The sequence below is a fragment of the Amblyomma americanum genome, chromosome 3 (genome assembly GCF_052857255.1).
Source record: "Amblyomma americanum isolate KBUSLIRL-KWMA chromosome 3, ASM5285725v1, whole genome shotgun sequence".
NCBI lineage: Eukaryota > Metazoa > Arthropoda > Arachnida > Ixodida > Ixodidae > Amblyomma > Amblyomma americanum.
The window spans coordinates 118301775-118314971 of record NC_135499.1 but is presented as its reverse complement, the minus strand read 5'-3'; the positions used below and the strand labels follow the sequence as shown (position 1 = coordinate 118314971).

Genomic DNA, 13197 nt, shown 5'->3' with positions numbered 1-13197 from the left:
GAGTGAAAGAAGAAAGGAAGAATAGGTGCCGTAGTGGAGGGCTCCGGAATAATTTCGACCACCTGGGGATCTTTAACGTGCACTGACATCGCACAGCACACGGGCGCCTTAGCGTTTTTCCTCCATAAAAACGCAGCCGCCGCGGTCGAGTTCGAACCCGGGAACTCCGGATCAGTAGTCGAGCGCCCTAACCACTGAGCCACCGCGGCGGGTCATCCCCAGGTGCTCGAATTATTTTCCGGAGACCTCCACTACGGCACCTCTTCCTTTCGAAATTACAATCTGTGTCGCTCCTTATCTCGCCCGCTTATCGCACCACGATGACGTAGTGACTCATGGCCTTTCCGCAAAGCATCTTTGATCGCAGCGCTTGCAAAAGATACAGAACTATAAAATGAGCTCGGCATTGAGGCATCCGCAGCGCAACGGTGAGAACGTTACACGACCACCCAACCCTGGCGCGAAGGCAAATCGCAAGCCAGCGACGACGACACGCGAACAAGCTCTACTCCCGCTATCATTTCCATGCCGATGTCGCGCTGCCTGGGTGTACCGCTACACGGTGGGTGGCGAGACGATGCCAACACGCATAAAGACTGCGCATACAGATCCGCGTAATTTCAGGCATCACCGTTAAGGACGCACGACGTGGCGCGCGGCAACGTCGTGGGCGCTTGCGAAAGAAAAAAGAAAGGCCAAGTAGCGGACGAAACGCCAGCAAAAACACTGTGGTTTCGCGTACTGTACACGACGACGGGACGGAGCACTCCGTGACGCAGCCCGCCGAACACCTGCGGCGGCGGCAGGCAGCGCGCTGCGGAGACGGCCCGGAACCGCTCGTGTGTGTGTGTACAATACTGGCCTAGTCGTGTCGATATTGAAAGCCTTCGCCTTCGAATCACACAACTTTGTCGGCTGCCCTCGGCGTGCGTCCACAGACGGGTAGGGGGAGGTGGTCGAGATCGCGTCTTACTTGGCACTGCTTGGTAGTTGAGCCTGGCTTGCAGTAGTTGACGGGGGCAAGGCCGGGCAGGTAGAAACCGGACGCAACGTGAAGCACGACTGGAATCAGGACTGTGACGAGCGTCGAAGTCTTGGGAGACATGGCGTGGCGCTTTCTCGTACACGGGGCTCCAAACATCGGGGCACAGGTGTTGAAAACCGCGACGACAAGGCGCCGTAAAAGCGCAGCCAACCTACATCAGCCGTTCCACAGTTCTAAAAAAATAGGCGGCGTGTCTGTCTGTCAGGAAGCTGGTGACAACTTCCTGTTATTGTGGCCAGACATCATGAAAAGAACACGCGTGCGCGAAACCGAAACTGAAAGCATCTAAAGGCATATGACGTTTTAAATCCCAGCTGTAGCTTTTGAAAAAAAAAAAAAAATGAGCTGAGAAGATCTTCGAAAGGAAAGCTGTTATGTGAGAAGCATGTTTAGCCACTCTTAGCGGAATCTGTTGTGTCGGAAAGCTGTTAAAAAACGTGATAGGCAATAAAGGAAAACGTGAGAACTTATTCCGAGCAGCGGGGACAAAGTCCCACATAGGGTAAAATACGGATGCAGCCTATGCAGATGTCTGAGCAGCGAGGCTCTATTCATAGAAGCGTTTGTTCTGACTTAGGCGTATGCGATGCGCACAACAATAAGTGCGAATAGACGCGCTATGTCTCATACCAGCGTTCATGCAATATTTTCAGCTTGCCCGCTTTCGCAGAGTTCCTCTGCTCAACAATCAAACCGATAGCTGCGCTTCAGGTGTAAGTTAATTTGAGCTAATTTCCCAGGCGAAAAAAATAACATTGGGTCCAATTGAGACATTCACGCGCAATTGTGTTTTGGTACCATGCAGTTGGGCATTCCAAATTGGTTCTAGTTGATTGTATAGGATTAAAACAAATTGAATGTGAATTGTTTCCAATTGTGTACTTGGAGTCAACTGGAGCAAGAAAATTAACTGTTGGCTCCCGTAGAGGGGCAAGCAAAAATAACCATTGCATGTTTCGTGCATGCTTGGCAGTGGCCCACTTCGAAATGCCACTTCAGATGGGAGCCAACAATTAATAACAGTTTTATAGGCTTCTTCGACATTGTTATTGCGCTACTCAAGGTATACACAGACAAGAACGACACATACAGATAGGGCGCAAACTATCAACTGATTTTATTGCGTGGGAAATTCGTTTTATATGAACTGTTAAGATGAAAAGACACAGAAACAAGAAGCTTCATGGAGATGAGTTGTCTAATCTTCTGCTGACAGGCATGCGTAAAGGACGGAGTTTTTTCACTTCCTTCGTCAGCGCTACCGACGGGTCGCTTACGCAAGTGCCTTCCTTCTCAGACGTCATGCAAAATGTTTGATATAGCTCCCTTTGCATTTTATCTTGGAATCGCAGGATGGCAGTTGGGCTATAAAGCAATGGCTTGCAGTTTTTGCACTTGGAGCAATGCGCCGCCAGATTACCCGACGCGGGAGCCAAGCCGCATAACCTGCGATGCTCCCGGAGCCGTTCATTCAAGCATCTTCCCGTCTGGCCGACATATGCCCTGCCACATAACGGTATCTTGTACACGACTCCGGAGTTACATGTCACAAACTTGGTCGCGTGCTTGACCCCACACGTGCTCTCACTATTCCTTGGCTGTGGGTTGTTCACTTTAGCACACAAACTTCTCAGTTTGTTTGGCGCAGAGAACACAACTGCCACATTATGCCTTTCTGCAACTTTCTTAAGCCTATGCGAGACGGCATGTACATAAGGCAATACAACCGGCCTCTTATTTTTGTCCCACTCTTTTTTGTCCTTTTTTGTTTCCCTTTTACTACTGTCTTTAGAACACTATCAGCCCCTGATACAAGCATCTGTTGATGCTGTCAACTTGATGCTGTTACAAGTTGATGCTGTCACTAACTTTGTGATGACCGGATTTTTTTCACTGCCTGGGTGAAAAAAGACATCGCAATTCCGCGCTTTGTGAGCTTCGAATGGGCCGAATCAAACGATAAAAGTCCCTTTTCACTTCTACATTTGAATTGCCAGCATAAATGTTGCCCCTCTGAGATGGAGATGTCGAGGTACTGCAGGGTTCCACCCTTCGGGGCCTCATGCGTAAACTCAAGTCCAGGGTGCGCTGTTTCAAATTGCTCCAAGATGTCGTGTATGAAGCTTTCCGTCACGCCTCGCTGACGAGAGAAGACTAAGAAATCATCAACATACCTGAAAAATTTGACGACACCGAGTGGCTTCAAGTTTTCAGCAAGCAGTCGGTATCGTCTGGCCAGGAACAAGTCACAGAGCACAGGCGCTATGCAACTGCCGATACATATCCCTTCTTTCTGGGTGTACACTTCCCCACCGAACTCGATGAACAGAGAAGACAAGTACTTCGCTATGAGAGCCACAAAATCCAAGGTGCTAACACCGCTTTCATTCATAAATTTCAATTCACCATATTACGCCATTGCTTCTTCCACCAAGTCAAGTATATGTTTCTGTGAAACATTGTAGAATAAGTCCTTTACATCTATCGACAAGCAAGATACCTTTGGCTCCTCATGCAGAAACACGATCACCTCGTCCGAATTCTAGATTAGAAAAGGGTCTTTTATGGACAGTTTGTTCAGGTTCTTCTGCAGGAAGCTCGCCAATATTTTTGCCATGTACCTCTATCTTCCACTATTGTCCTGAGCGGATTGCCCTGCTTATCCGTCTTTACCGAGAAGAAGACATTCAAACACAATGTCTTGCATTCCTTTATGCCATTTGCTAGTTTTTCTAAGCCCATGGACTCACAAAGCTGGAATGCTTACCTTCGAATGGCTTTTCGTCTTCTTTCGTCCAAGTTCTCTCTTGAAGTTCTTCAGTATCGCTTCTGTTGCTTCCGCTTTGTACAGTACTGCATCAATGACAGCAAACTGTCCTGTTTTATCTGACACCAGCAGCTTCAAGTCGTTTTCTTCAAATGGAACACTGGGCGGTCCAATTGGAACATTCCACTGCAATTAATGCTCAGTTGGCTTTCCAATTAATTGAAGCTTCCAAATGGTTCGAAAAACTTGGAGGACGCTTAAGCCTCGCCTTTAAGAGTAGAACGCGAAAGCGTTATCGGGCCGCCAACACTTATAGTCTGCCACTATCAGCAGCCGCGTGCGGAGAGGGGTGGGCTGGTTGGTCCCTTATCAGCAGCCGCGCAGGGGAAGGGGGGTGGGGGCGGTTGCGCGTGTTGACGGAGCAGCTGCACGTACAAGACCTCCACAGCGGGTGCTGCTGGGATTTTTCACGACACGACAGAGCCGCAGCAGTTAGACTATGGCGACGGCGACGACGCAGGCTTTTCCGCCTCACGAGCTCCTTAACAGTTAAGAAGGAAGGCTAGGGCGAACGCCACCAGGAGAACATGGGGCGCGATGGAAGAGAAAAATTACGTGGACGCGGCAGGACCGGTCAACGGCATACCAACGACAGCATGCACGGATGCGCAAGGGAAATTAGTTAATTGGGCATCAATTCGATGCCAGAGAATCGCCCAGGCTGAGGAAGCGGCGACAGCTTTGGCGGTGGTTTCCAGGAAGGTCTCGTGTGTTATTACGGACTCCCAGACTGCATGTCGTAACTATACAAGAGGAAGGATTGGTAAACACGTAAACAGAATACTGAGAACTCACGAAGGTACAGAACTCAGGAATGTACAGAAGGTTAATGCGGATGGGAGGGACTATACCACAGCAGTAACTCCGCGCTCTTAGTATGTCATGCATCGGTGTACATAGGTGTGATGCATCGGTTTAGGGGCTGTTTTGCGAGTTCTGTAGGACACCTTTTGGTCGATGAGTCCACTGTGTGTATTAAGTTGGGCGTACTCCTGAAACACGGGTATAGGTGTTAGACGGGGGAGATATGCTATGACGCGCATAGCCTCACGATTGATAGCTTCAAAGGAGTGCCACCGTCCGCGGTTGAGACGTTGAAATTAAGCCTGATATATTATCCGTGGCTGAAGGATAGAGCGCACAGGCTGGCGGGCCGTATGAGCCCACGCGCCACCAGAGCGCATAGCTATGCGACGAATCGGGCATAGAGTAGCTTGAGCCAATTTAAGAGTGGCTGTCAGCCACGGGGTGCCAGTCCGAGATGTATGAAGGAGACGGCCAAGAATACGAACAGTTTCTACCTGTGTAATCGGAGAACTATCCATAGTAAAATATAAAGGGGGAACTTTCGGCAAGCCGTCTTTATTTACAGTGCGAATGAAACATGATTTAGTAGGCGAAAGGGTTAGACCCAGAGGTAGGAGGTGAGATGCCAAGACATCCGGTGCGTGCCGGAGGACGGACTGATGGATAAACGCATCTGGGTGACAGCACCACGCGGTTATATCATCGGCGTACGCAAGCACGTGGATAGAAGGGATGATCTCTAGGGCTCGAACAACAGGAATAAAATCCCATGGACGACCTGAACGTCCACAGGACGTCCAAGGGAGTTTCAGTGCCCATTGGGATTATATAACGTGGGTCGAGAACGGAGCTAAGCAACAAGGACGAAGAACGAAGGGAACACACACAAAGGCGATTTTGTGTGTGTTCCCTTCGTTCTTCGTCCTTGTTGCTAAGCGCTGTTTTAATATTATACAGCATTCCCAACTCGCCCAATCTGCCGTTCTTCTACGAGAACGGAGCCCTGAGGCATTCCTCTGCTGAAAGTGAAGTTAACAAAGGGCTTTCGTGGACACGTACACTGAAGGTTCGATTTGTTAAAAAGGCGTGGATGGAGGGGAGAAACCGGCGAGAGAGACCAAGCGTTTGAAGTAAGGTAAGGAAGGCAGAGCGAAGGATGTTATCATATGCCTTAGTCATGTCTTTAGCGATCACGGTTCGAACAAGGCAACTCAGCGGAGAGTGGTGAAGCACGTCAGCTGTCAAAGGCGAGAATGTTTTCGCAAAGCTTACAGATTGTAGGCGTGAGGGAAATTGGACGAAGGGCTGAGAGAGATACTGGGGGCTGACCTGACTTGGGTATTGGGACCGCAATAGAATGCTTCCACTCTCGCTAGCGTATGACGCCAGAATGCTCCACATCGTTGAAAGTATCAAGCAGGGTTTGCAAAGCAGCCCCTTCCAAGTTACGGAATAAGGAGTTAAGCATGCCGTCGTGCCCGGGAGTAGTGTTAGTTTTGAGGCGTTCAAAGGAGGCCAGCCGCTCTGCCAGGGTTAGGTCACGGGTAATCTCTGTAACTGATAAGCCAGGAGGAGATTCAGATGTGCAGTCGTGGAGTGAAAAAAAAAAAACTGATGAGCCACTTGTTCCGGTGATGGCAACATCTGAATTTCGTTTCGTTTTTTTTAAGGCTTATAAACACTAGATATGTTCGTGTTTTTGTGCCCGTTTATTTTCATGAATGTTTATTTTATTTCTTCGTTGTTTTATTTCATGACCCATTGTACTTTTCTGCATGCCCTTGTGCCAGTAGTGATAATTGCAACCAGTTATGTGAACTTAACAAAGTTTGTTCTTACGAATTTCCGTATTGTTTTTCTGGGCACTGTCTTACATTTTTGTACTACCCCTTCTTAAACAGTACCTCCCTGGAGGCCTGAAAGATGTTAATGCGAAAACATTACTAGTTCCATTACGAGAAAACCCGACGGCGTGCGTACGTGTGTGTGCGTGTGCACATCTTTCTAAGATGCACAGGAAACCAAAGCATGAGGCAAAAGCAAAGGGTTAAAAGAGCACTATGAGTCAGAAAAACAGAAATTTCAGAAGTCACGATCTCATTTGGAGAAATTCTTGCGCAGCTGATCTTTGAATGGTTGATGATGAGCGTAAAATATAGGTCCCTGTCCCGTTAGCCGTTCTTCGCAAAGCGCGAATGCAAATGGTCCTTTACAAAAATGAGGCTCGAAAATTTCCTCTCTAAAGGCACGTTGATGATGGACAATGTGAACGAAATTTGAAGAAACTTAGGTTGGATAAAGGTGAAGGGATGGTGCAGACTCATGTAATGAGGAGAATACTTCTATTTGTCATCTCCCACTATAGGTCCACCACCAGTGCCTCATTTCTTCTATTTCCCTTACGAGCTCTGCTGCACCGCTACTCGTGGCGTATGCTTTGTGAGGCCGCAGCATTCGCCTCATGGCCCAACCCACACAGAAGGTGAATTAGGAAGGTTTCGATACGCTATACGCCAAAGACGCTGGCACATACTCGAGAGAAAACTTCTCAAAAAGCAATGTCGGAGTCGAATTAAACCGAACTGATCAGCTAGACGATGCATGTAACGACTTGAAACATGGTCAGGGTCACGAGGAAAGGCGCGACATTGGTCAGTAGCTCACGCGAGGCGCCGATTCGCTCTTTGTTCGCGTATACGGAAAGCAACGCACAGGGGTGCCGGGGTGAAGACGATCGAAGGCTTATTGGTTCAGCCTGCGAACTCACTCAAACGTGGGACACGCGAAATGCTTGGACTACAGCTGTACCGCAACACTAGCAGCAGTTAGAAAAAAAAGGGGTAAAGGTGCTAAGAACACGAGGACAAATGAAAAAGAATGGGCACGGATCGACCTAAAACTGCAGTTCAGAGCCGAACTAGCGTGAGGGATCCACATACAACAAGAAGGTGCTGGTCTGTGCCATCAAGAAAAAAAAGGCAAGCATTATTGTCGCGATTTGTGGTGTTCTCAAAGAAACAAATAAAAAATTATCGTATTATTTTTTACATCCTGAGGCGTGTACGCGAGCGCGTCAACATTGCGTGCCTTGTCGCGAAGCAAGCACTCTGCCTGTGTACTCCAGGCGAAGACGTCACTGGCAAAAGTTAGTTTGAACGTTCCCACTTTCGATGTCACCGCCCCTTCAGAACGACAGCTGTACAACGGGCAAGGGCGGTGAAAAATCTGGCCTGACGTCACGACATTCGCATTCTGGCAATGCCAGCCTCATTGGCCAAGACTATAACGTCAGCGTCAGTCAGTCCGAAGGAACCCAATCAGAAGCTTCGACCGGAGGGAAATGCCCATGTAGTGTTCAGTTTAAAGCTGCCGGTTTCGACATGCATAAAAGCTTTCAGCCGAGCTCCATTCATTCTCTTTCCAGAACCAGTCGGACGAGAACCACCAGCTCGACCTGCACGCAAGTGAAAAGATGGCGCGCATCTGGATTTGCTGCTGTCTGCTGAGCCTGACGATGGTCGCAGTTTGTGATGATTCAGACAATACCACCGCTGCTGCTGCCACCACGATCACCAGCTCTGATGCTACAGCTGCAGTCACGAAGAAACATGCGCACTGTCACTGTGAGTTGCCACCAGTCCTAGCATTAGGACGCGTTCAGCGAAAGCAGTTACCTGCGCCAATGCGAGCGTGAGGGCGAAGAGCCTCACAACGTCGGTCGCCGCGCAGCGGCTTCGGGTGTTCCTTTATCCGAAATCGATGTGAAAACTCCGAGTAGCGGAAATTTTTGCTTTCGACACTATACAGTAACGTCAACAACGTACGCTAGCTGACGACGCCATGAATCCCTGATAAAGCCACGCATAATGCTATCGCTGTGCAGTCACTCACGCATTTAAGTGCTCAAGCACACCAGAATATACTATTGCGATCAAAAGTTTAGGGGATGCGCGTCCTCGCAAAAAAAGTTTACTGTTGCTCTTCTTCGCGACCCAGCCGGGTGGTATATTATTACCAGCGATTCGAGCACGCACATGCCCTATCATGTCTTGACGCATCGCAGGCAACTGGATTACGTGACTGAGCCGAACAAAAATTTTTCCCAGACTCTCGCGTCCCATAAACTTTTGGTCGCGACAGTATACAGTGCATAACTTTAATGAAAAACGTAAATTAGTATATTAATTAAAGGTGGGCGCACCACTGCAGTCACATTTGAATACATTTCCTGGAAGACTCAGAATATGCACCAAGAGACAAAGTGAGAGAAAACTCCAAACTTTTTACATACCTATGGGTGCAAGTGAGAGACGGAAATCCATACATCCAGCAGTCCCCATCCACACATCCTCCTATGAAGGAGCACACGGCGTAGACCAGTCTATAATCTGGATCACACATGTCACTGATCACTAAGCGCAGGTTCTCGAAAACGCCCACCCTTCGAGACATCTGCAAAGCATCCTCAATGGCCAGGGGTTGAACGCGAGAGTTTTCGCATATGACGTACTATGAAGCCTGTGCCGCTCGCGCCGGTGTAGATCCCCTTTAAATATAAGCAGTAATACTTTCTGCTACTAATTCATGCACAAAGCCATTATACGTCTCCACTTTCAATTTCCGCTTTCCCGTGTTCATCCATTTTTTCCGTCTGTCCACATTGTTTCCTGAGTAGATTTTATCTTGAAGAATGGCATGCCCCGACAACGCTTTATCTATAGCCTGAAGAAGTAAAACAAAACTCGGTACTTCAATGCGAACTAAAATTTCTCTTTTATAGAGCTCGCACCAGCGCACTAAGAAGTCGGCATTTTTTTATGTGGCGCAATCGTCACGCTTCCGGTAGTGCCAAACGGAGAGACTTTGTATGGTAGCGTCCTAGACGCGTAGTGTCATCATGCTCATCACTTTCGACGAAACTGTGGCAAGTGCATTTCCACGCATGACGAGATGTGAAGGGGTGACACAGGCCCTAACGCGGTAAACCCGGCTACTGTAGTCTTTTAGCAGCGAGGAAGTGTGCTATTCTGCCTGGAGGTGTCACAAAGCGCCATGAGGCCTTTTCGGAAGAGTTCTCAAGCACAGTAGGACATCCTTCCAAGCGACGAAGAGTGCTACTTCATCGGGATACTGGCATAATATTTTATCCTGTATTGGAATGGAACTTCCATTTTACGGAGTGACTGCTTCTTTTTCAAATCTTTTATTCCAAAATAGCTTCACTCGATCTTAGCAAAACAGAAAAATTGAACGCTTATAACTGTACCACTATGTATGGTGCGCAAAATCAAGTGAACCCTTCAGAAGGTGTACGCTCTCGTTTTAGCAACAGAAAGAAAAGTCCGTTATGTCTCTGAAGAAAGACTGCACGACTAAATCTTGCGTTTGGCTGCTTCTCCTGCGATATCGTTACGCCCCTACACAAACATCGTAAACTTGTGTCACAGTACGACCGTAGAAATTATCTGAACACCAATTATGGCCACAAGTATACGCCATTTAATCAAGCGTTTTCCCAGGTATTGGGACAGGGGGAAAACGCCGAACGTAGACCGTGACATAAGGGTTTTCACAGTTCCACACTGTCAGTTCCACATCCGTTGTATTGCAGCCACCGGTCTTCTGGCTGCAACCAGTACTGCTTGTCACTGTGTAGCCAGTTAACACCTGCGCTTGAGTAGCACAAATGGGTGATTTCTTTACGCGGACTCTAGTTGGAACGAGCCAGAGTATGGCTTACATTAAGGAACGCAAAGCATTCGCGAACAAAAATAATGCTGTGACGTTTGCATACACCGTGGACACAAAAAAAAGTACATCAGCAATATTTCTACAGCTCAGTCACTTTCCTACATGCCTTGTGACCACATAAGCATTTCCAAAAACAAGGTATGGACACACCACAATTTATCTGTAAACATAACAAGATATAGGTAATTCGACTTATAACGTCCCTTAATCAGTAGTGGACTCCTGCAAACAAACGCACTGAAGGAAGATTAGCGTTCAAAATATAGTTGCCAACACAAAAGGGTGGATTGACATAACGTTAAAAATGGCCTGATCACCAGGAAGAAGTCCGCAGCAAAGAGACCGTCCTTCTCACAGTAGCCGACACCTCTGCTCAGGGTTCAGGGCCGTGTAGCGGCCGCACCGGAAGGCCTCGGAGAAGGCCTCCACATGGCTCAGCGCGGGCGAGCACGGGTCCGCTTCGTCCTCCTCCGACTGCCGCGACACCGAGCAGCGCATGAAGCACCATGCGATGAAGAACAGCTGCGTCGAAGAGAAGCCCGGCAGCCCTTCCAGGCGACGCCCGTCCGCATCGTCGGCGCGGCGGAAAGCGCGCAGAAGCGCGACAAGCGCCACGAGCTCCTCGGCGACGTCGCCGATACCTGGAGCGCCCACAGACGCAGCCTCGATGCAGTCGCGGAAGGTGCGCAGGTGGCGCCTGGCCGCCGTGTTCTCCGCGACGCCCTCTCCTCCGTACAGGCCGAGCACGATGCGTGCGGAGGCCAGAGCCACGTGGCTTCCCAGCCCGCCGTACTTGACCGCCGCCGTGGAGCCCGCGTCGTACAAGGGGTGCGCGAGAGCGAAAGGAACCAGCACGAAGTCGCGAGCCCGGAAGTCTTCTTCGACGAGGTGAATCTCGTAGAGTGTTTTCGGTAGCAAGGAGCGCCTGGGACGCAGCTCGTTCTGCGCGATCGCTTGCCTCGCAGCCACCCAGTTGAGTGCGAACGCTTCTGCGAAATCCGGAAAGCCTCGCAGAGGCTTTCCCCAGAAGCCGCCATTCTCGGTGGAGTAGTCGAGGACTGAGAAGACAGAGCTGACAGAGCTCCAGGAGCTCAGCCCTCGCGCACCGGGCGCGAAGCTTGCGTTGGCACTCAGCAGATGGATGAACGCCTCACGCACCGACAGCACAAGGGCCTTGACGTCGAGCCGAACTTTGGTGGACCACACTAGCGCGTTGTATACTCCGAACGTCAGGTCTCCCACCACCACGTATAGGGGCACCAAGCAGAGCAGCCCACGGTAGAACGCTCCACTGCCTAGTACCTCGACTGATAGAGGATTGAATAGGCTTTCGTGGGCGAAGTGAGCCGCGAACCTGACAGCATACCAGGACACAAAGAGGTGCATGTCTTCTTCCCCGTGTGCCCTCCAGAGACGGACGAACGTTTGCACGAAGCGAGGGTGCACCGTCTGGAAAGATACCTGGCTGCCGCTCCGTCGGAACTTGCAGATTGTCTCGTTCCACTCTTCGGCTGACCTGTGTAGACCGCTCACATTTACATGGTTCAGCTGCCGATTGAATGCGAGTTTGGCAAGATCCGGCAGCATGACGTCTTCAATACGGATAGCGTCTTCGAAGGTGACGATGCTCTGGACGGTGGTGGTATTGTCAGGTGCGAAGGCACGGTGCAGACGTCCAAAGTACTCCACGCGCTTCAGCCTTGGTAGACGTGCGGTGCTGATGACGTGGATGGCGAGCGCTGGCGACAGGAGGACAACGGTGCGATCGCCGCCAACTGTTCTGGCTTCGATGTTGAGGACGGCGGGCCAGCCGAGCTTCAGCGCCAGGAAGGCGACCGTGTCGAGGACGCTGGGGTTGGCGGGGCGAGCGGGCCACACGACGCCTGCCTCCAAAAGCCAGCCCTTCACGAGAGGCGTGTCGTCGCGGCTGGACGCGCGCAGGATGTAGCAGCTGCGGTAGAAGGCCGCCATCTGCTGCTTGGCGTTCTGGCTCTTGGCAGGGACGCTGACATCTCGGAAGATCCGCGACATAGTTGCCAGCGCCACACGGTAGAACTCCTCGTTGACCGAGTATTGATGGCTCTGGCGCCAGCCGTGGCACACGAAGCGGCCGAAGTTGTCGCACGGCGAGAACGACTCGTTGATGGAGGCACGCAGAAGCTGCGCGAAGGCGCCGCAGGCGGGCGTGGTGCAGATAGCATGCCCGCCACCCTTCCAGTACGCCAGGGCTCCCGTGAGCAGAACCGTGATCGCGACGCCGACGAGCAGCAACAACCCGGGAACCAATAGGGGCAGGCGGTCGTCGGTGAGGCTGTCTCTGGGCGCGAGGAATGCGCTCCCGAAATGTGCAGACGGGCGGCGACAATCGGCCCCCTGCATGAAGCATGCGTCGCAGGGAGTTCGCTGAACATCCCTGAGGGCTCTATTGCAGCATGTCTCGACTTCAGGCCTTTTCAGGTTGGCGACAAGCGCGAGACAATGACGGGCTTGATAATAAGTGGACGTGTACTGAAACAATGACCAGTTTAGTGCTGCCACCATTCAGCGGACCTGGAGTCAGTGGCTTTCGGAGGACAATTGACGCCTGAAATGCAGATTTTTTAGGTATCTAAGCTCACACTCCTTAATTTAAGGAAATTTCAGCGGTGAATGTCTGGCGACTATTAACTAACCTCCATTGTTCCTCGAGAAGGAGCTTTAGTTTAAGTATTTCCTTTTTTATTTGTTTATTTAATTACAGGATACTACAGGCTAAGTGCTCAAGCAG

At 50.3% G+C, this 13197-nt stretch overlaps 2 protein-coding genes across 2 annotated transcripts in view; both read right to left on the bottom strand.

Moving 5' to 3' along the window:
- Positions 1-1269, bottom strand: part of LOC144124838 (transmembrane 9 superfamily member 2-like) — a 58184-nt gene extending 56915 nt beyond the window's left edge. Inside the window, exon 1 of the mRNA XM_077657742.1 lies at positions 974-1269. Within this exon, the coding sequence (XP_077513868.1) occupies positions 974-1141 (168 nt within the window). The 5' untranslated portion in view covers positions 1142-1269. The remainder of the gene's footprint in view (positions 1-973) is intronic.
- Positions 1270-10781: 9512 nt separating this feature from the next.
- Positions 10782-12809, bottom strand: LOC144126370 (uncharacterized). Its single transcript, XM_077660426.1, has one exon. It carries the CDS (start codon positions 12807-12809, stop codon positions 10782-10784), a length of 2028 nt encoding a protein of 675 aa, XP_077516552.1.
- Between the last annotated feature and the right edge of the window lie 388 nt (positions 12810-13197).